The 23,287-nt window shown below is 39.2% G+C and overlaps 2 protein-coding genes across 2 annotated transcripts; both read left to right on the forward strand.

The window, feature by feature from the left end:
- Positions 1-2,563: 2,563 nt before the first annotated feature.
- LOC137648195 (uncharacterized) lies at positions 2,564-7,601 on the forward strand. Its single transcript, XM_068381120.1, has 4 exons — positions 2,564-2,602; positions 5,881-6,627; positions 6,750-6,972; positions 7,303-7,601. The coding sequence occupies exons 1-4, from the start codon at positions 2,564-2,566 to the stop codon at positions 7,599-7,601; spliced, it is 1,308 nt and encodes a 435-aa protein (XP_068237221.1).
- A 1,464-nt stretch (positions 7,602-9,065) lies between these two features.
- On the forward strand, positions 9,066-9,843 carry LOC137648196 (uncharacterized). Its single transcript, XM_068381121.1, has 2 exons — positions 9,066-9,207; positions 9,332-9,843. The coding sequence occupies exons 1-2, from the start codon at positions 9,066-9,068 to the stop codon at positions 9,841-9,843; spliced, it is 654 nt and encodes a 217-aa protein (XP_068237222.1).
- The last annotated feature ends 13,444 nt before the right edge of the window (positions 9,844-23,287 follow it).

Raw genomic sequence — 23,287 nt, forward strand, 5'->3', positions numbered from 1 at the left:
TTTCAAAAATACAACTTAAATAGTTTACAGAGTAAATAATGAGCAGGGTTAAGGGGGTGACAGCTATAGAAAACGGATTTTGACACGGGAAAAATCATTTTTTTGTGTGTGTGTGAGATAGCCATGTCGTCCTGATGGAAGTTCCTCATTGGCCGTTTCTACTTGGGATATTTCTGCGTGTGATATACCAGAGAAATTTTATCTTAGAGGTATCAATGTGAGACATCGGATTCATTTCTGTCGCTTCCGGATCTAAGTTTGCTGCTTTTTACCAGTTAAGCTTCTTGTTGAAGCTCGTGGTAAAGAGATTGATTTGCAGTTCCGGGACTTGCTCTAGAATGAAATAGAATGATTTTGTGTCCAGAGACCATTCTGTTTCCTGAGGATTGGATCTCGACAGGGTGTCCACCGTCACATTGCGAATCCCATCGAGGTCAACTGCTGAAAGATGAAATTTCCTCCTTTTTGCTAAAGAGAGAATGGCTAGGATTACATGGTTGATCTGAGGAGATCAGGAGCCCTGTCTGTTGACGCAGTGTACTATTGTATTGTTGTTGATGACTAATTTGATGTGATTTCGTCTTTGGGCATAGTCTCTTCAGAGTTAGACACAATGCTATAGCTTCCTGAACATTGATGGGAAATTTCTGAAATGCAATCAAACACTGACCCTACACTTTTTTGGAAGAAACATACTGCTAGGGAACTGTGTACACAGTCAGGGGGATGGCAGCAACTGAGGCAAAGCTTCTTGCCCTCAGGTTGAGGTCCTTCATTGGGGATAAATTTCAGTTTAGAGGACATAACCCACTTGCCTATAAGGCTTTTATTCTCCTGAGCTGCTTCGTCCATGACTTCTTCAACCAATTTTTCAGGGAAGAGATCCTTCTCCCAGATATTAGAGTTGATCAGTTTTCTAGGTTCATGTCTGATTGTAGCAGCGGCTAGGACGTGTTCTCTACATTCTCTCCTGGCTAGGAAGAAAGCATGTAGAACCCTATGAAAACATGATTATGTGAGTCTTCACCAAGACAGGAAAGAGATCAGATTTGGAATAGTTTCCAAGAAGCATCTCTAGATAAGATTGGAAGGCTAAAGAGGCAGAAAGTCTCTTTCTAGCTCCCAATTCTCCATTTAATAGGGATTTGAGATTTCTATGCAGTTTTTCATTAAGTAGTTTGCCTTCGATGTCTTTATATAGTTTTCCAACAGTGAAGGTATGTTGGATATCCTTCCAGTTTTTCAAATCATAAGGAAGGGCTGGAGAGACAGGTTTACATTCCTGTAGCACTGGGAATGGCCTGCTCTCCACTATTGCTTTCATCACGCCCTCTAAGCATTTAGAGGCAAAAGGGAAGACAATATCCTTGGGTGCCACAAAGGTGGCCTGTTTCCTGCCAAAGGCTAAAAGTTGGGTATTGTTTAATTCAGCAGTCTTTAACTAACTAAAAAAAAAGAGATTGAGCATTGCTATGGTCTAAAATGATTGTTTCCTTAGGGATTGTATCATCACTAATGGACGCTTCTGAGTGCCTAGCAGTAAGGATAACTATCGATCGATGTAAACCATTCCAAGTCCGAAACTGGCTTAGAACCCAAACCATCCCCAATATGGAGGAACCCTTCAGTTAAGGCCATATGCTCAGCCAAGGGTTCTTTACCCTTTTACCCGCAAACGACATACTGGTACGTTTCACATAAGCCATCCCTTTACCGGTATGTCCTTGCAAAAAAATGCAAAAAATTTTTTTTTTCATATTTTTGTTAGTTTTTTGAGAAAATTCATGTATTTTCCAAGAGAATGAGACCAACCTGACCTCTCTATGGCAAAAATTAAGGCTGTTAGAGCAATTTAAAAAAATATATACTGCAAAATGTGCTGGGAAAAAAATAACCCCTTGGGGATTAAGGGTTGGAAATTTCCAAATAGCATGTGGGTAAAACGGTTAACTGTGCATTTTGGTAGGCTTGAAGCTGGGATTCTTTAGAAAAAGGTGCCTTTTGTAAAGCTTCTATCCTCGCTGTTAGCTCCACTTGAGAACGTTCATTTTTGGCGGTTAGGTTCTCCATGAAAGCTTTCTTGAATGCCATTAATTCCATGTTACTAGGAAGGGAAGGTTTGTCTAAAGTTGGAATCATGGTGGAGGCTGAAGCTGGTGCTTGAGCAGCAGTGATGGGAGAAAGTAAAGAGGCACTAGGAGCTGTACTCACATGATGTACAGCCAATAACTCTTCTGAGGCTTCCATGGTCAGTAGGATCCTCTTCCTCTCTGATGCCACAGAAGAAATAGTCAACATGTTTTCAGCATCCAGGCTCATGACTTGCAGAGCGTCAAGGACTTCATCATATGCATGATCTGCTGGTACAGTCGGGAGTTGAACCGTAGGTAATTGATTACCAAACGCAGAGGTCACCGCAGCCTTGGGAAAGAAAAGGTCCTTCAGTTCCAGGGAAGGAAGATAAGGGGCATTTTGTTGAGAGTTCTTCTGGAAGACTCCTACTCAGTGTCGGAGCATCCTCCGACTTTGATCTCGAACGTCCAAGGAGACGTCAGTGGCATATATGGCGGTGTTAAGGAGATCCGTGCAAACCTGGCATTTGGTAGGTTCCTAGAATGCAATGGTTCCCTTGGAAACATGAAAATCAGCATGTTTATGGCAGGTCTTGTAGCTGCAGGGTGACTTGACCAACCTGGTACAGGCGACCTGTAAAGAATAAGTATTGCAATTAGTACATATCATTAAAAATCATATTTTCTTAAACAGAACCTATCCTAATTTAGATAAACATACCACCTAAAAAATGGCTAAAGATTGAAAATAATCAGAACACATGCAAAACTGTTCAGAAATCAATAGTGATTTATGAAGCAAATTATAATAACAGTGTTGTAGGAATATGGAGGAAAGGTTCAAATCAAAGCGACACCAGCCACTTTCAAAGTAGTTGTATTGGAACAAGCTAAGAAGGCAAGTTCACACATCATACTGTCTAGACCTGCAGCAGCTGCCCCCGAGGTGACCGCAGCTGGGTCAAGGCAGCAACTATTTCTAGTAGCCAATAAAAGACTGAGCAGTCAATATCCTAGGCATGTCGACACAAGGTGGCAGACCCATTATAAAGTCAACAGGCGGAGATTGAACAATCACATAGGGAAGGGTCGACACTCAGGAAAGTACAGGAATGAAAGGCAGCTAATAAATGAACCTGCCAAGACCTAATCATTATTATTAACTTATGAAAAGTGGGGTGTAGCTCGTAAGATAATGAGAGCCGTACAAGACAGCCAGGACGCCAAAACTTAGAAATTCAAAGGATTTCCTGACAACCAGGCAGGATCCAATCGACCAGCTTCAGAGGACAATATTTCTCGGGAGTGTGATAAGAAAGAGCAGATGACTAGTCTAAGGCTGCACTTAAGGTGGCAGAGGGAATGACCCATAACCAACACACAGGCAGTGCTAAATGAACTCAAGCTGACAAGACAGGAAGTAGAGAAAGGCAGCACCTCTGTCTAGATAGGCTAACCAGGCAAGGGAGACAAGACTCAATAGCAAGAGGGGCAGCAGAGGAAGTGAGGCTGCAGACATAGAACAGGCTCTGCCATGGCAGCAGAAGAGGACCCCAAGGGGTACCAACTCTACACCTAGATAGGGAGAACTGTGCGGGCAAACGTAGCCTACCTAGTGGGTGAGGAAAAACTCAAAAGCTGGCGTAAGATGACTAGACAAGAGGAACAAAGTTCCCATTACAGTTATGGCCTAACTAGGAGGGGGAAGGGGCAGAGAAACACCCAAGGGTGATCTCTAAAGCAGCAGAGAGATTTTGACCAGGGGAGTTGAAAGTCTCACCTACCTAGGGCAAGGAAAGAGCCTACAAGTAGGCATACTAACAGGCACAAGGATAAGGGACGAAAGGGGTGGTGATGGGAGACTTAGTAAATGGTAAGACGGCATAACAGGAAGGCCCAACAGCGACATTAAAGCAGCAATATTTTTTCAAGGGGTCTGCCATGTTAGGGCACTGAGGACAAGTCCTCACAAGCAGGCATAGCCTACCAAAGACTAATAAGGAAGCCTAATAATCATTAAGGTGACACAAGGTGGTCTACTATTTAGCATCAGAACAGAGGGTAAAGCATTTCAATGTGTAAAAATAAGTAGACACAAGGAACACCATCCCAAGAGCCGTGCAACTCGCTAAACATATAGGTTAAGTGGAAAATTAAAAATGTCACTCTAGGGCAGCTGAGAACACTATCCAACTACAAGAAGGACCTTCAAGACCGCAGCTCCCCGCCATGACGAATCAATAGCATTAGAGGATAGACAGCCTCAACCAAACAGTGAGATTTGGTAAAAGAAGAAGGGGATGGTGCATGAGTGAAAATTTACCAAGCATGCCCGCCCGCTAGCGTAGGCTAGCCTAAGTCAATGGTGAAAAAAAAACACCCAAGAAACACCAAGGAATGATGAGGGGCTACCTTAAACATAACACACCTTAGATGAATACATATTTTTACCGTAATATGACTAAACAACTAAGCTTTTCTGAGCAATTTGGTAGTGCCGCTGGCCTCGGAACAATAAAGGCATGCAAATCAAATAAAACACTGGATGGAGACGCAAAATTCTCCAACAGACCAAAAAGGGGTACTCAACTCAGTTGATGAGGAAGAAGCTGATGCATCCATGATAAAAAATCATTCAAAGAAACAAGAAAAAACAAGCAGAAACTCTCCCAGCGACCGACAAAGATGGCGACTGCAGAGGGGAATGTATCAACAGGAAACGTGTTAGTTGAAGCACATTGAAATCGGGAGTTTTAACGTCTTTGTTGCCCACATATCTTACTCTTACCTTATCCTTCGAGACAAGGTTAACTCTATTCGGGGAAGTATAACCATAGCTTCTTATTAACACATTCCTCATTTATACCAGATATCTCTCGGGTTATTCGTTCCATTAAAACTCCATTGATACCTCAGGGGTAAAATTTCTCTGGTGTCTCACTCGAAGAATTATACCAAATAGAAGCTGCCAATGAGAGACTTCCATGAGGACGCTATTGCTTTAGCCCAAAAAAGTCAAAGATGAAATGATACTGATGGTTTAATGTTACATTCAACTATTGTACACGATGTAGGTTATGCAAAATCTACTCATAAACTTTACTCGACAATAGAAAAACATTAACAGCAATATGAAAATAATAGTCAGTAAACAGTAAATAAAACCATATTTAAGATGTATCATATTGTAGATATTTACAGTATTACACAAAGATCCACCGAATACTCACAGCATACCAAAACTAATGGATAAATATACAAAGTTGTTACCAAGTAGGACGAGTTGACTTTTTACATCAAGGGACAGATAGCGTTGAGTAGTTTCACATATAAAATGTTGACAGAAAGAAATATGTCAGCCACTTATAAGTAATAGAAGCTTTGCCTAACAACCAGTTGTTATATATTACTTTAGTTAGTCTTAACTTATGATCAATTCCATTTTCTGTTATTTTAGTGACGTTATCATTACGTCATGATTTTCTGTTATTGTAGTAACGTTTTTATTACGTCATGACTCCAGCCGTTGGGCAGTTGAATTTGAAATAGAGTCAGTGTCTGCCTCCGTGTACTAGAGAATACATCTCTTTTCAAGAACTCGTCTTTTCATTTCCTTTTTCTGCATGCATCTTTACAGAAAATGACTACAATATAGATTAAGCAGGAATATTACAAGTGGCGACGAGGAATACAACGAAAAATAAATTGATTAACCATGGCTACACAGTGTCCAGCATTCAATCCTAGCTTAGAAACTGTAGTTGAGTTTCTTGAAAGATTCACAGTTTAATCTGCTGATTTACTGCAGCAAGCTGGATACGACAGTACTAAGAAGGTCAGTATTTTGGTCAAATCTCTTCCTGTAAATGTCGTTACTGATGTGCAATGGAGACTCAAACCAGTGAAACTGTCAGACGCCACACACGAAAATATTAAAGAAACTTTAATTGCTCAGTATGAGGTTAAAAAGAGTGTGATAGGTGCAACGGTACAATTCCTGTATAGGAAACAACTTCCGGATGAATCTATTGAAAACTATGCACGTGCATTAAATGACTTGTGTTCAAATTGCAATTATAAAGATTGTTGTCGGGACAGGTCTCTGCGAGATGCATTTGTGAGTGGCTTAAGGTCTGCCAGCATTCTGAGTGGTTTGTTGCAAGACTGTGAAAACAAGTCATTTAACGAGTGTGTTGAGAAGGCGAAACTACTGGCAACATTTTCCGCTGATGCTCAGGATATAAAGCCAGAATGCAATCATCACACAAGCTATAAAGTTACTGAACATAGAGCTAAAGGTATTAAAAAGGTTCCTACTTCATACATTTGCATACGGTGTGGTCAGCAAGCAAATCATTTTGCTAATGATTGTTTTACCATGAAACTGAAATGCAGGAAATGCCAGAAAACTGGTCGCCTTGCTAGGTGTTGCAAATCCACTGCAAAGTCATTGCATACGGTCTCTGAACCAACTCCGAGGGATGCAGCAACGACCCAGAGAGATGTGGCAACGCAGCATAAGGGGATGGCACGCTATGACCAGACGGATGATGATGTTAGTGTCGTAGAAGTCACCTGTGAATGTTTTCAGCGAAGGGTAAATTCTTTTTTAGAATAAACTCCACTGTGCCTATGTCTGATTCACCATATATGTTGAGCTGTTTTATTAACAATCAGAAAGGCGGATTTGAAATTGATAGTGGAAGTCATGTTTCTACAATATGTCAAAGTGATGCAGCCAGAGCCCGTGTTGTTATTTCTCCAACAAAACACCGTGTTTGTGGATACAGTGGAAATGCTATAAATTTATGTGGAGAAGCTTATGTAAATGTGACCTATGGTCACAAAATGTCGAAACACAAATTCTTAATTGTAAATTCCAGTGATGTTAATTTGTTGGGTAGGGATTTATGTCAAAAGATGGATATTAAAATTGTGTTACCGGATGTTATGCTACATTCTGATAAGGTAAATAATGTAAATGTGAGTAAATATGATGACATCAGGAATAGAATTTTGTGTGAATTCAAAACATATATTCGTGATGAATTTCAGTCTGACGTCAAACATACTGTCTCCTTAAATGTCATGTCTGATGCAAAGCCAATTTTTGCAAGAGCTTGAACTGTTCCATTGCGTTTACGAAGTAAGGTAAAAGAAGAACTTGACAGGTTAATTGCTAGTGGTAAGATATCTAAGGTATATTCCAGTGATTGGGCTTCACCCACAGTTAATGTCATGAAGGATGAGAATCACATTCGAATATGTGGGGATTTTTCAGTTACAGTCAATAAATTCCTCGATCCAGTGCAGACTCCATTACCCTCTATTGACGAGGTCATTGCACAAGTTGGCTCTGCAACAGTTTTCTCTAAAATTGATTTAGCACATGCATTTTTACAGTTGCCGTTAGATGAAGAATCTAAGAAATGTACAACAATTAACACTTGTGAAGGGTTGTATCGATACAATTACCTCCCATTTGGCTTACGGGCTAGTCCCGGTATATTCCAGTCATTTATGTTGTAGTTACTGAATGACATTAATAATTTGATTATTTACCAGGATGATCTACTTATTTTGTCTCCTAAGGTTGATGAGCATATTGTTACCTTGAGGAAAGTATTAAATACTCTACAGGATGCTGGTATCAAAGTTAATAACAATAAATGTTCCTTTTTTTTACCGAAGAGGTGCATTATTTAGGGCATATATTCAATAACAAGGGGGTGCATACTGATCCTGGAAAAGTTCGTTCCATTGTTGATGCCCCTGCACCCAAAGATTTAAAGCAATTGCAAGCATTCTTGGGACTGTGTAACTATTATAAACGGTTTATTCCTAAATTCACTGACGAGTTTGCTCCATTGTATAGATTATTGCATAAAAATGCAAGATTTGTATGGAATCAAGAACATCAGAAGTGCTTTGATACTGTTAAGTTATTGTTCACATCTCATAGGGCTCTGCAATTGTTTAATCCAGGTTATGAAACCTTGTTGGGAACAGACAGTTCAGGATATGGAATTGCTGCTGTACTAATGCAACGTAAAGATATATACTCTCTGTGGCTGCCTGTAATATTTGCATCACGTACTCTGAGCAATGCGGAACGTAATTACTCAAATCTTGAAAGAGAGGCATTGTCTGTGGTGTTTGGGTATGAAAAAATTCAGAGAATTTCTTCTTGGTTCAAAATTCATCATTAGGAATGATCAACAACCCTTGCGTAAATTGTTCTCTCATACAGCAGGCGTACCTTTCACATGTTCTGCTTGGTTACAGCGTTGGTATTTAAGACTATCTAAGTTTAATTATGTTTTGAATATTCAAAAGGCGCAGATAATGTTAACAGTGATTGTTTAAGTAGACTGCCTCTACCTGAATATGATCATGATTGTGAGCCATATGAACTAATATTTACTGTGAATTCCTTGTCAGATATGAATACAGTAACCTGTGTTGAAATTCAATAGGAGACAGATATGGATGACAATTTATCTGAATTGAAACATTGTATAAAATACGGAGTTCCTATCAATGCTAAGTCTAACTTGTTGCTATATAAGAACGTTTTGAAGGATATGTCTATTATGAAAGGCTACATTTTGTATCAGAATCGTGTTTTAATTCCTCATTCTGTACGGCAAATGATATTAGAGAAATTTCATGTAGGCCATCCAGGAATATGTAGTATGTAGGCTTTAGTGCGCTCTCTTATCTGGTACCCTAACATCGATCATGATGTTGAAAGGCTGGTTAAAAATTGTGAGTTGTGTCAGTCTGTTCAAGCAAGACCAAGTAAAAATCAACATGAAATATGGCCTACTCCACCAAGGCCTTGGTCTCGTGTTCTTATAGACCTTTTTTTCTATGAATCTCATACATGTCTTATTGTTGTAGATGCGCTTAGTAAGTATATAGAAGTGGAAATAGTGCATAGTACGAGTGCAAATGAAACAATTGATGCTTTGCGTTTGGTGTTTTCACGTAATGGGTTGTGACACACTCGTATCAGATAATGCTTCATGTTTCACCAACAGTAGATTTAAACAGTTTCTGGAGAACATTGGCATTATTCATATAACTCCTCCTCCTTATTCACCGTCAAGTAATGGTCAAGACGAGAGATGTGGTAAGGGTTGTAAAAGAATTGCTTAGGAAATACCAAAGTGGTGAATCATTCAAAACATGCTTGGCTTAAGTTTTATTCCATTATCGTACTGTTCCACATTCTGTTACTAACATTCCCCCATCAGTGTCCCTGAATAATAGAAAGTTTGTATCGGTCAAAGATAGAATAAACCCTAAATATACTGCTAATAAACCATCTTGTGAATTCAAACAAATTACTAAATTTGAGGTAGGTGATAAAGTTCTGGCACTTAACTTGAAAGATGGTCCAAAATGGTTTCAAGGTGAAATTGTTCAGAAATTAGGTGTAAATGTGCATAATGTTCATGTTCTGGAATTAGATGTTCTATGGAAACGACACTGTAATCAACTATTGTCAATTATAGGTTCAGAACCAAAGAACAGTATCAGTAATGAGTCCAGTTGTGTATCATCCTATAATGAATTACCTTATCAGCAACAAGTAGTACAACCTTATGTTCCTGTTGAGTCCCCTTCCAATGTTTCGCCTCAGAATAACATAAGTGGACCATCTATTGGGGTTTCTGGTGATATTCCTGTAACAGATGTTATTCCTATCAGGCGCTCAACTAGAAATAAAAAACCTTTGATACGTTATGGTTATGATGAATACTAGAGATGTTATGGTGTGTTATTGTAAATGATTGCCAAGGTTATTTTCTATTATAATATCGTCTTATTTTGTTTTCATTTAGAGAGAAGCAATTGTTATATATTACTTTAGTTTATCTTAACTTATGATCAATTCCATTTTCTGTTATTGTAGTGACGTTATCATTACGTCATTATTTTCTGTTATTGTAGTGACGTTTTTATTACGTCATGACTCCAGCCGTTGGGCAGTTGAATTTTGAAATAAAGTCAGTGTCTGCCTCCGTGTACAAGAGAACACATCTCTCTTCAAGAACTCGTCTTTTCATTTCCTTTTTCTGCATGTATCTTTAGAGAATAACTAAAATAAATATTAAGCAGAAATATTACACTAGCCAAGCTACAACCCTAGTTGGAAAAGCAAGATGCATAAAGCCCAATGGCTTCAATAGGGAAAAATAGCCCAGTGAGTAAAGGAAATAAGGAAATGAATAAAAGATGAGAACAAATTAACAATAACTCATTCTAAAAACAGTAACAACGTCAAACCAGATATGTCCTATATAGACTATTAACTACGTCAAAAACAGATATGTCATTTATAAACTATAAAAAGATTCATGTCAGCCTGGTCAACATAAAAATATTTGCTCCAACTTTGAACTTTTGAAGTTCTACTAATTCAACTACCTGATTAGAAAGATCATTCCACAACTTGGTAACAGCTGGAATAAAACTTCTTGAATACTGTGTAGTATGGAGCCTCATGATGGGGAAGGCCTGGCTTTTAGAATTAACTGCCTGCCTCGTATTACGTACAGGATAGAATTGTCCAGGGAGATCTCAATGTACAGGATGGTCAGAGTTATGAAAAATCTTATGCAACATACATAATGAAATAATTGAACGACAGTGCCAAAGGTTAATATCCAGATCAGGTATAAGAAATTTAATAGACTGTAAGTTTCCTTCCAACAAATTAAGATGAGGATCAGCAGCTGAACACCAGGCAGGAGAACAATACTCAAAACAAGGTAAAATGAAAGAATTAAAACACTTCTTCAGAATAGATTGATCACCGAAAATCTTGTAAGACTTTCTCAATAAGCCCATTTTTTGTGCAATTGAAAATGACACAGACCTAATGTGTTTCTCAAAAGTAAATTTGCTGTAGAGAATCACACCTAAAATTTTGAGTCATACAAATTTAAAAAAACATTATCAATACTGAGATCCGGATGTTGAGGAGCCACCGTCCTTGACCTACTTACAATCATACTTTGAGTTTTGTTAGGATTTAACTCCATGCCCAATAATTTGCACCATGCTCTAATTCTAGCTAAATCTCTATTAAGGGATTCACCAACCCCAGATCTAAATTCAGGAGATGGAATTGATGCAAAGAGAGTAGCATCATCTGCATTTGCAACAAGCTTGTTTTCTAGGCCAAACCACATGTCATGTGTATATAGTATGAAAAGTAATGGGCCAAGAACACTACCCTGTGGAACACCGGATATCACATTCCTATAATCACTACGGTGCCCATCAACAACAACTCTTTGAGAACTATTACTTAAAAAATCAATAATAATACTAAGAAACGACCCACCCACTCCCAACTGTTTGAGTTTGAAAACAAGGGCCTCAAGATTAACACTGCCAAAGGCAGCACTAAAATCAAGGCCAATCATACAAACTTCCTGACCACAATCAAGGGATTTCTGTACAGCATTGGAGATTGTAAGAAGGGTATCACATGCTCCAAGGCCTTTACGAAAATCAAATTGCAAACTAGGGAAAAACATGATTACCTTCAGCAAATCCATTAAGACGTTTTGCCAGAAGACATTCAAACACTTTAGAAAATATGGGAGTTATGGAAATTGGGCGGTAATCAGTGGGACTTGAGCTACCACAAACTCATTTACATAGAGGAGTAACATTACCAATTCTCCAACAAAAGCTAAAAGCTCCTCTTCTTGCTAACTTGCGCAAAACAACAGATAACTTTGGAGCCAGGAAGTCTGCTGTCTTTATAAAAAACAAAGGAAACATACCATTCATGTCTACACCTCCATAAGCATCAAGGTCCATCAACAGAGCTTTAATCTCACGAGATCGAAAAGCTAAACTAGTTAGTTTAGACTTTAGAAAATAGGAATGAGGAAGTTCAAGTTTTCATTACTCTTTTTACTGTCAAAAACATGAGCCAAAAGGGTTGCCTTTTCCTTTGAACAGTGAGTGACTGAGCCATCTGGTTTAAGTAAAGGATTACCAGTCACATCTACACCAAAGAGTGCTGATTTAAGGGTAGAGCACTATTTATGTTCCTGAGTTGTACCAGAAAGGGTTTCTTTTATGGTTAAATTGTACTCCTTTCAGTTGAGGCAAAAACTCTTTGAGCAAAAGCTCGAAGCTGAGTATAGTTGTTCCAGGTCATATCTGATCTGTTACCCTTCCAGAGATGATAGGCCTCCTGCTTCTCCAAATAAGCACGTCTACAATCATCATTGAACCACGGTTTATCCTTCACTCGGTACCTTAGCACCCGAGAAAGTATATGCCTATCAATTATGTTGACTCGATTTTCGTTCAAAGGGACAACAGGTTCTACACTACTATATAATTGTGACCAATTCAAGCACAAAAGATCATGCAAAATCCCATTACAGTCTGCTTGGGATTTCATATGAAATTTACTAGAGTATAATATATCAGGGACAGGGTGCTCAGTCTTCACTACTGATGACATCAAGGCAGGATCAGATGTCCCAACTGGAGAACCAACCTTACTAGTGATAATGCCAGTGGAGTCAGTGTATACGAGGTCCAAGCAATTACAAGACCTGTGAGTAGCTTCATTTATGATTTGCTCACAGCCTGATTCAGAGGCAAAGTGTAAAGCTCTTAAGCCATGGTGATCAGTGGGAGATATAGAACTTAACCACTCCCTATGGTGAGCATTTAAATCACCAACAAAGACAAAAGAAGCCTTTCTATCATCTTCTTGTATCTTAGCAATAAAAGTACGAAGGCAATCGAAGATAATCATCCATGTCTGGATTTCGGTAGATCGAACACAAATAAAATTTGTTATGCCTGCCACAAACTTTTATTACCTGAATCTCAGGACATCCACATTGATAGCAGGACTTATGAGAAGCAGGGTACTCAGTCCTAATATACACCGCCAATGCCCTGGCTCTAAGGATGGCATCACGTTTCAACATTATTGGCTTCTTAAAACCAGTTATAATGAGCTCAGATGAGTGCCTCATATTAGAAACCAAAGTTTCTGAGCGCAAAAGAATATCATACTGTCTGGATGCAACTGTAAGGTCTTGGATATTTGCAAAAAGACCACGAATATTGCAATACAGAAGACGACATTGACGAAATCTAGGACGTACTGGTCCCGGATTTTGCTCAATGTCTTCACACAGCATAAAAATTAATAGAAATAAGAAAGAGACATCATACCTAGAAACTAGATTAACAAAAATTATAACAAAACAATATGTAAAGAATTATAAATAAAGTGATTGATGAAACCCTTAGACTATAGTAAAAAGTCGAAAAACTGATTAATATGGAGGAACCGATACAACATGCAAGGCTAAATACCGTCCAGGATAGCCACTTCAACTAAAGGGAGGACAGTAAGAAATGGTTTTGAGAAGAAAAAGAATCAGATAAGGAAAAGAACCTCTTGATAAACCACCAGGCATCCATGCCCCTTCTATTAAGCCTACCCAACACACCATTTAAAAAAAACAAGAGGAAGAAACAAAATAATGATAAGAAAAAAAAATAATAAGATAGAATAGTGTGCCCGAGTGTACCCACAAGCAAGAGAACTCTAACTCAAGACAGTGGAAGACCATGGTACAGAGGCTATGGCACTACCCAAGACTAGAGAACAATGGTTTAATTTTGGAGTGTTCATCTCCTAGAAGAGCTGCTTACCATAGCTAAAGAGTCTCTTCTACTTAGCAAGAGGAAAGTATACTAAACAAATTGCAGTACAGTAATTAACCTCTTGGGTGAAGAAATGTTTAGTATCTCATTGTTGTCAGGTGTATGAGGAAAGACGAGAATATGTAAAGAATAGGCCAGACTATTTTGTGTAAGTGTAGGCAAAGAAAAAAAAAAGCTTTGGTTATCGTAACTTTGTTGATCGGCTCCATAACAACCATTTGGTCAACAAACATTTGGAGGCGTTTGGTCTTATCATTTATTTATTTCTTTTATTTTTTTCATACATTATTTGTCTATTCACTTAAAAAATAATTGAAATTATATATTTTATCTAGTCTTTAATAATTTTTATATCCAATGATATCAATATATTTTGTCAATGAATATATTTATTCTATTAGAATAATTAGCTCTATATGAAACTTCTCTATTTGTGTTCACATGAGCTCGCAGATATAACAAAAACACTTAAAGGTTAACTGAGACAGACAGCACCAAAGGTTTCGACTTCTTGCAAGTTGTTAATGGTGGTTTTCTCTTTGTATACAGCATCCAACACCAATGATGCTATGCCACAAGCTCTATTCTCCTCTTGCGTTTATTTTCATATTTTCCTTTTGCCCATTCTTGAAATTCGACAATACTTCTGTCCTTTCTTGGTTCCTTGTTTCGCATTTCATTAGTCAAAGATTTGTTTATTCCAACCGAACTTATGATATCATGATTCAAATAAAAGGTTGGTTGACAGATTTTTAACTGTTTAGCTTAAGAAAACATTTATAGGATATATCCTAAAAATAAGCTTCATATTAAATGAAGAAGGTGTCTCTTCCCTTAGAAATATTGAGATGATAATTTCATTCTTCATATCAAAATATATTGCTTCTATAGTAAGTTTTCCGAATATAATTAGGAAAATAATGGTCCTCTATACTGATTTAGACATTGGTAAATCGTGAAGATAGAACAGATTCACAGTAAAGGTTTTTGAAAATCATTTAACTCTCGAGCCATACAAACTGCTCAGGAACAGAACTCCAACTTTTCCACAATTATAAAATGAACTTTTAGAAGACCTTATATCATCTTATCACATACTAATATATAACAAACCAAAATAATCGTAAAATGTTACTGGACATGGCCTACAGGAAGCAGATGGGTCTACCCCAACAGGAATAACATTCGTAAAATTATAATGAGGAAATTTCCAATGATGGATCCCGAGTTTGGTTTTGGATCTCAGCGAATTTAGCACCACCCCTTAAGAAACACTACAATTGCAAAGGAAAATCTCCTTATGATTAAATTTTGTTGAATATATATTTACAAACGGGTAAATCGATTTTTTTTTTAATTCCATATTGCAGAGGGAGAAGGACCAAACAAACCTGGAAATAAACAACACAAAAAAGAAAATTGGATTAGATGTAACATAAGTATAAAAAGCTCCTAACAAAAAAACTTTGTCTCTATTATTTTAACTTGGAGGGGAAAATGTGAATCTACCCAAGTATCAATTTCTTATTATTTCTATTTAATACTCTGAGTGTCAATCATAAAACAGCTGATTATGTCTCTGAATGTTCTCCCCTTCCTTCCTTCCTTCCTTCTTTCCTCCCTTGCTTCCTTGCTTGCTTCCTTCATTCTCCCTTCCTTCCTTACTTCTCTCGATCATCAAACCCCAACTAGTCAATAAGAGTCAGAAGCAAAGACTTTCAAAGGCACCAGTCTAATCGTGCAACTTGCATCCTCCCATCCAAAGGGTTTCATAGAATATAAGAACGTCCATCAAACAGGAAATTGAAACGAGTCTCCTGAAATAAATTTCACAATAAAAGGCTCAAAGTAATTCACAACAATGACATCAAGTATTTTGGTTTAATGGAAGTAGTAATGTTCTTAGTTACAAAGTTGAAATATCATTTGGCAGAAGAAGAACTCTCTCTCTCTCTCTCTCTCTCTCTCTCTCTCTCTCTCTCTCTCTCTCTCTCTCTCTCTCTCTCTCACACCTATCAAATAATCTCAAGAATGATGGTTTAGTGATCATCATCTGTTTCCTAAAAGGCTCTTCGCTTCCTCTTCTATATTCCCCCTGCAGACCCCAATTTATAACCACATCATCGAACCCATAATATAGATTCTTCAATAACTTTATTGTTTGAGATACTTTTGAAGAAAATCCACGTTTTCCTCCCAATTGCCTTTTCCAGGACGAATCTTTTTCCTCACATTTCTCCTCGAGTCAGAGCCTTCTTTTTTTTTGCCTGGAATACTGGAAGATTCTGGAAGATTATAAATCTCCTTTCAAATGACGTTTTCTTGTAAAACCATAATAAATGATCTGGAAAACAATCTTTAGAGAACTGCAATTGTCTCGAGACAGTCTCCGTCTGTCTACCCAAAAGAACAACAAAAACAAGGTTCAAAACAAAATTCGAGGCATCGCTCTCAACTTCCTTTTCAGGACTAATAATAGATCCAGAAAGTAAGCCAAGGCTCTCTATTATTTTATAAGGAATTTATACTCTTAAGTGTTTTATGTTAGGTTAAACTTATATATATTATATTACAAAACTTGTGTAAATGGCTTATTTTTCATGTATGTTGAGGTAAAAATAAAATAATTTGTTTTATTTCATATATGTTGATGTAAAAATAAGAAAATAAATTATCAATTTTTATATATGTTAATCTATTTGTAACTCAAAATATCATTGTGTTCTGGAATAGGAGTTCTAGACACTTTTCATAACTACTGTACTTCGGCGCCGGCCGTCTGACTACCATGAGTTCAAGAGGATGATTCGAGAGTGGGCTCCTGGAGCATCGCTATTGCATAATGCTAGTCTTGAACGATCCAGAATTCTCTAGAGTATTGTTCCTTATATAAAAAGACAGGTGCGTGCGTGCGTACATAGATTGCCCGGATATTATTCCATGCTGGGGCTCTTAGGCAGTCAGTCATAGCCCCCAAGGTGGAAGACCCAATCAGTGTGGTCAGGGTCTTACTAGATCTCGGCTCATGACAATCTGCTCAGGTGTATTATTCTGACCAGAGCAATCTTAATTTTCAAACTAACTAGACACATATGCTAGAGAATCAGCTCGCCCACGAGCATACACAACCAAGACATGCCCTCAGAAAGGACGTATAGTCGATCAGCCCCACGAGTATAAATGTACGTATTGAGGTGCAGTCGCTCAGCCCCATGAGCATGACCGCAGTGACAGGAGTGGGGGTGACTAGGTCAGGATCAGTGGAAGTCTAACATGGAGTCCTGGAACGTGGAGCTCTTTGGGTCTTAGGTGGCTATGGCGGGGCAGCTGGTGCAATGGTAGGTGGGACGGTCTGTAGGCTAATGCTGTCAATCTTCTATATTGCTCTGGACACCTGTTCCAGGCATGGTGAGATCCACCACAATTGGGACACTTCGGATGGGTCTCTAACCTGTTCTTTTAGATGTCAATACATTCTTGGGTGTGATGCTAGCGGCTGCCGACTCCACAGACCTTTGGGCTCCTGCAGTTCTCCTTGTGGTGGCGAAAACGTTGGCAGTTGAAGCAGAGTAGCGGGTCGATGTCTAACTCCTCTATGGGGAAAATTTCCCACAGTCCGAGGTCCAGTGACGGTGGGAGTGGCCCAATGAAGGTGAGTGTGACTTTCTTGGTAGGCTTCTTATGGCTGCCCAAATGGTGTTCAGCATGGGCAATATTATTGTAGTCAGTTATGAAGGACAGTGGCATCGTGACAGAATAGTTGGAGACAACTGCTTTCCTCAATTTCCTGACAGGATCAAGATAGGCCAGGGAGGTTTCTCTGTGGAAAAGGCTGGCCCTATCCATATCCTTAGGTGTAATGATCATATCACCCTTTAGATTGGCTCTGGCAGATATCTTTATTCCTGGGTTCGAGGCCGCAATGGCAGCAACTGCTGCATAGGAAGGTACGCCTTCTACGGCTGGTAACTTGAATTTTGGCAAGTGCTTTGGATCCATAGAGGTGGGCCATGGCTCTGGAGCAGACTCAAAAGTTGGAGTGAGTGTTGCAGTGGCTTTAGCAAGTTCTGGAGTAAGCCCAACAGTTGAGGTGAGTGTGGCAGTGACTTCAGTAAGTAGCTGTGTTAGGTTAGATGTGCAATTGCTGTCTGGCTGATGTGTCTCAGCCAAAGCAGGAGGGCGAGTGCCTTTGGAAGGATCCAGGTCCATGGTTGACGCTTCTTCTTCTGTTGTTGGAGTGCTAGTAGGTAGTGTGGCATTGGAGGTGGCAGTAGGTGGTTTCACTGTTGTTCTACTCTTTTTCTTCTTGGCAGGTGGCATCTTCACTGGTTGAGGAGAGGGGTCAAGAACAGGACGATCACGTTCCTGATAATATCTATTAGGTGCAGTCTTCATGCAGTTGATATCTGTATTCGGTTTAAAACTAAGTCTTCTAGGTGGCCTGCCAAGTGTCTTCAGCATCTTCTAGAGAACTCCTGGGGTATAGAAGTGAGGGAACTCAATGTTGATGAGTTTCAGTTATAAGGCTTTCTTGTGCAATGGAGGCTCCTTATTCCTTCTAGTGACAAGGCGTTATATGATGTCGTGGTACAGATTCTAATCAATGCATCTGCACCATATCTTGTGCTGGACACAGTCCCAATCAAGCTGCAAGCCCAGCTCGGCAGCCAGCTTGAGAGCAAAGAACACAAATTTTCCCTTGTGATCATAGTATGAAGTGCATTCCTTGCATTTTTCTTGTCAAAATGACAGAAGTCTTGACTGTGCTGGTGCTCCTTGCTATAGCAGAAACACCAGATGAAGGTTTCGCTATAAGAGCTTATTGGAAAGTCAACAGTGTATGTCAGAGCTGAAACTTTCTGCCACCAAACTGGCACAGAGCTGGTTGTTTTCCTTGTCCTCGATAGGAGAGTTCTTGAGCTTGCAAAAAGATCATTAGATGCTTTTATGAGTATACAGCCTTATGCTGCCCATTTGCAGCCCATTTTAGAGATCAGGGAGAGGCAGAAACGAGAGAGATCTGACTGAACATTCCTTGTGTTGGAGACCTTCTTCAGCTACACCCTCTGTAACTCTAGACTTTAATAACTACACATACCGATAAAGTATTTTGAAGAATACAAAGAAGACTGAATCAGTATTCATCATTAGAAGAAGGAGCCATATTTCTTCATGTCAACATTTTATATCTGAAACTACAAAACGCCATCTCTCCCCTGCTTTATAAAAGTTTGGAAAGTCAACTCGTGCTGCTTGGTAACAACTTTCGTTTGTTCGTTGTTGTTTCTCTACATTCTAGCAGGTAGTGCAGGAGGGCCTGTTGTGGTGTTAGGTCACAATATTCACAGGATCTTTCATTATTATTTTCCAACATCTTCCAATTTGCTTTATACCCCAGCCTGAATCTCTGGAGGCATATAGCCTGCTCTCTTGGCTTATGTCTGTCAATGGGGGAGGCACTAGGTCCGTGGCCCATGTGTATCTATACTCTGTCTATGTGTCTGGTGCTTTTGGCTAGCTCATCTGCTTTCTCATTCCCTGGTATTCCAATGTGACTGGGAATCCAGTTGAGAGTCACAGGTCTGTCTCTTTAATTGTGTTGATATAGGAGGGCTTTGATATCAGCTAGTAGAGGCTTGGTTTCCTTGTTCTTTTCCTGTTGCAAGGCTTGCAATGAGGATCTTGAGTCAGTATGGATGACTACAGGTCCTACATTTTCAATGGAGTTTTTTAGTGCTTGTTTTATTGCAACAAGCTCTGTCTGCATGGTGGAGGCATTGTTGGATGTTCTCCAGCAAGCCAAAAAGTTATTGGAATATACTGCAACTCCTATTGTCTGAATATCAGGATCTACAGTACTATCAGTGTAGTAGGTCTGTGCCCCTGATGTTTTTGTATTCCCGATTGCTTCCTGGGCTGCAATTCCTAGTTCCTCCATTTTGCAGTTCATATGTTCATCCTTGCTTGCTTGATAAATTGCCCAGCCTTTTGCTGGACACGGGCTTTTGCATCGGCCGTGCGTTGGGATATTTAACCTTGCTTGGTAGATTGTCCAGCATTTTACTGGACACGGGCTTTTAGGTTGGCAGCCCGTCAAAAATATGTGTTAGTTTTGGTCTGCTGTGAGTGTTCTATGAATTTTCAGTAATGCTGTAAATATTTATGTTAAATCTTGAATGCTGTTTTATTTTCTGTTTGCTGTTTATTATTTTCATATTGCTGGTAAATTTTTGCTATTGTTTGAAAAAACTTTTTAAGGAGATTTTGCATAATCTACGTCGTATACAATAGATGAACGTAACAGAATTGGGGGCCTAGTTTGGTATCTGAAGTGTTATTCTGTTTGTAATTCCAATATCGTTCGTGAAGCAAACGTATGTTGTTACTTGTTAAAATAGCCAGCAAACATGTCAGAGTTTAATACCATCGGGTTTTTTTCGAATTTTATGAGGATCCACAAATTGAGAAGTTAAGTGATCTCAAGAAATCTAGCTTAGTGAGTTTAGGCAAACATCCTGAGCTTAATGTTAAAAGTTCAATGAAGGAAAGGGATATTAAACATGTGTTAGTTAAACATTTGGTTAAAGGCGATGTGTCACCTCAGGATGTCTTAGATACAATGGATAGATAATCAGTGTGTTCTGATTTACCTGCGGTGGAACTTGAAAGGCTTAGAATAGAAGCTCGTTTAAGAGAAAAAGAGTTAGAAGCTCAGGCTGAGAATGAGAGAAGAGAAGCTGAGTTAAAACGTGAACAATTAGAAGCCAAGAAGAGACTCAAAGATAGGGAAGCTCAGAAAAAAAGCTTCATGAGCTTAATGTTCAAAAAGAGTTAGAACTTGAAAAAAATAAGCAGACTAGTTCTAGTGATCCAGATAAATCTAGGTAAGTAATTATTTATGAAGACCGAGATGTACCACCTTTTACTGAAAAGGATTTAGATGAATATTTTGTCTGTTTCGTGACAAAAGCTAAGAAATGTAAGTCAAATCAATAAAAAGAATAGGGAAGTGGGGAATATGGGGAAGGGAAGAGTACCCTTGGACACAATCCAGTTTATAGCTCAAAGGCAGGTACTCGGGAAGGGAAAGACAAAGGAAATAGGGAGAAAGAGAAGTACAGGAGAAGAGTAAAAGAGAGGGGCAGAACCTCTTGCGATATTAGGGAATTGGTATTATTATTTTCAGTAGCAATTTCAAAATGTAAGTGGCCACCAGAAAGTTGGTCGTATATGTTATCAGGGGATTTGTGTAGTAGGGCACAAAAAATTTATGCTTCCATTCCTGAGTATATAGTAGGCCTACATGATTATGAAATCTTGGAAAATGCTTTTTTACAAGCTTGTGAATTAAGACCCAAAGCTTATAGGGTGAAGTTTAGGAGTTGGACAAAGTAAGATAAGCAGACATATGTAGAATTTACTAGAGAACAATCAGATTGATTTGATATATGGTGTAAAACAGCAGAGTGTAGGGATGATTTTGAGAGATTAAAAGAATTTTTTTTATTGAACAGTTTAAGAATAGTGTTAGTGAGAACATTAAGGTTTACTCAAGTGAAAGGAAGTTATCTACCCTTTGCAGAAAAGCCGTATGTGCTGATGGTATAGGTATAGTGATAAAAGGTTTAATAGATCAAAAGACTATAGGGATACAAATAAGCATACAGGTACTGATGATGTCGATCAAAGTTCTAATTCTGATTCATATGTCAAGTCTCAAAGCCCTTGTGATTAATACTATTTCTTTTACTAGCAGTTATGTAGTATGTAATTATTATAAGAAACCAGGTCACACAGTGTCTGAATGTTTTCGGTTGAAAAGGAAAGAAGATAAAAATGTGGCTCTTGTAACTCTACCAAAGTCTCGTTATGGTGTGCTACCAGTAAAGGTTAACACTAGAAATTACCACATTTTTGACAGGAAGCGTGTCAATTCCAGACCTGTTGATAAGGTTTACAAGCCATACACTGCTAAGGGGTTTGTTGCTGCTGATGGTGGTTCACTACACCCTGTTTATATCATGCGTAATACTGGTTGTGCCCAATCACTCGTTTTGAGGGATCTTGTCCCTGTGATTGAGGATTTGTTTATTGAGAAATATGCTTCCGTTCGTGGGGTTGGTGGCAATCTTAGCATTCACTTGCATCGTATGGATCTTCATTGTGACTGGTTATTAGGGCCTGTTGTTGTTGGTGTGGAATGGAAGTTCTAGATACTCTAATAACTACTGTACTTCAGGGACGTGCTGAGGGTGGGTGGGTGCTAGGGGTGTCCAAGCACATGCCCCTTTTGTTACTGTATTAAAAGTGCCCTTTTGAGAGGGATGTATTACAGGCCCGCCGCCTATGCCGGCTATCTGTATCAATGATAATACATACATGCATATACCAAGGCACTTCCCATGATTTTGGGGGGTAGCCGATATCAAATAAATGAAACAAAAAAGTGGACCTCTCCTCTCTACATTTCTCCCAGCCTGACAAGGGACTCAACCGAGTTCGTCTGGTACTGCTAGGGTACCACAGCTCACCCTCCCCCGTTATCCACGACAGATGAAACTTCATAACGCTGAATCCCCTACTGCTACTACCTCCGTGGTCATCCAAGGCACCGGAGGAAGCAGCAGGGCCTACCAGAACTGCGTCACAATCGCTCGCCATTCATTCCTATTTCTAGCACGCTCTCTTGCCTTTCTCACATCTATCCTCCTATCACCCAGAGCTTTCCTCACTCCATCCATCCATCCAAACCTCTTGTACTTCTCCCAGCATCTCTTGCATTCATCACCTTCTTTAGCAGATAGCCAGTTTATATTTTCTCAACATGGCCGAACCACCTTAACACATTTATATCCACTCTAGCTGCTAACTCATTTCTTACACCTTCTCACCCTCACTACTTCGTTCCTAACCCTATCTTCTCGAGATACACCAGCCATACTCCTTGGACACATCATCTCAAACACATTCAATTTCTGTCTCTCCGTCAATTTCATTCCCAACAATTCCGATCCATACATCACAGTTGGTACAATCACTTTCTCATACAGAACTCTCTTTACATTCATGCCCAACCCTCTATTTTTTACTACTCCCTTAACTGCCCCCAACACTTTGCATTCTTCATTCACTCTCTGACGTACATCTGCTTTCACTCCATCATTTGCTGCAACAACAGACCCCAAGCACTTAAACTGATCCACCTCCTCAAGTAACTCTCCATTCAACATGACATTCAACCTCGCACCACCTTCCCTTCTCGTACATCTCATAAACTTACTCTTACCCATATTAACTCTCAACTTCTTTCTCTCACACACCCTTCCAAATTCTGTCACTCATCGGCCAAGCTTCTCTTCCGCGGCTGTAACCAGTACAGTATCATCTGCAAACAACAACAGATTTACCTCCCATTCATGGTCGTTCTCGTCTACCATGATGGGGCAGCAAATATGAATGGAATATTCGACGGATTACAGTCCAGACTC

Source organism: Palaemon carinicauda, chromosome 10 (assembly GCF_036898095.1).
Source record: "Palaemon carinicauda isolate YSFRI2023 chromosome 10, ASM3689809v2, whole genome shotgun sequence".
NCBI classification, from domain to species: Eukaryota; Metazoa; Arthropoda; class Malacostraca; order Decapoda; family Palaemonidae; genus Palaemon; species Palaemon carinicauda.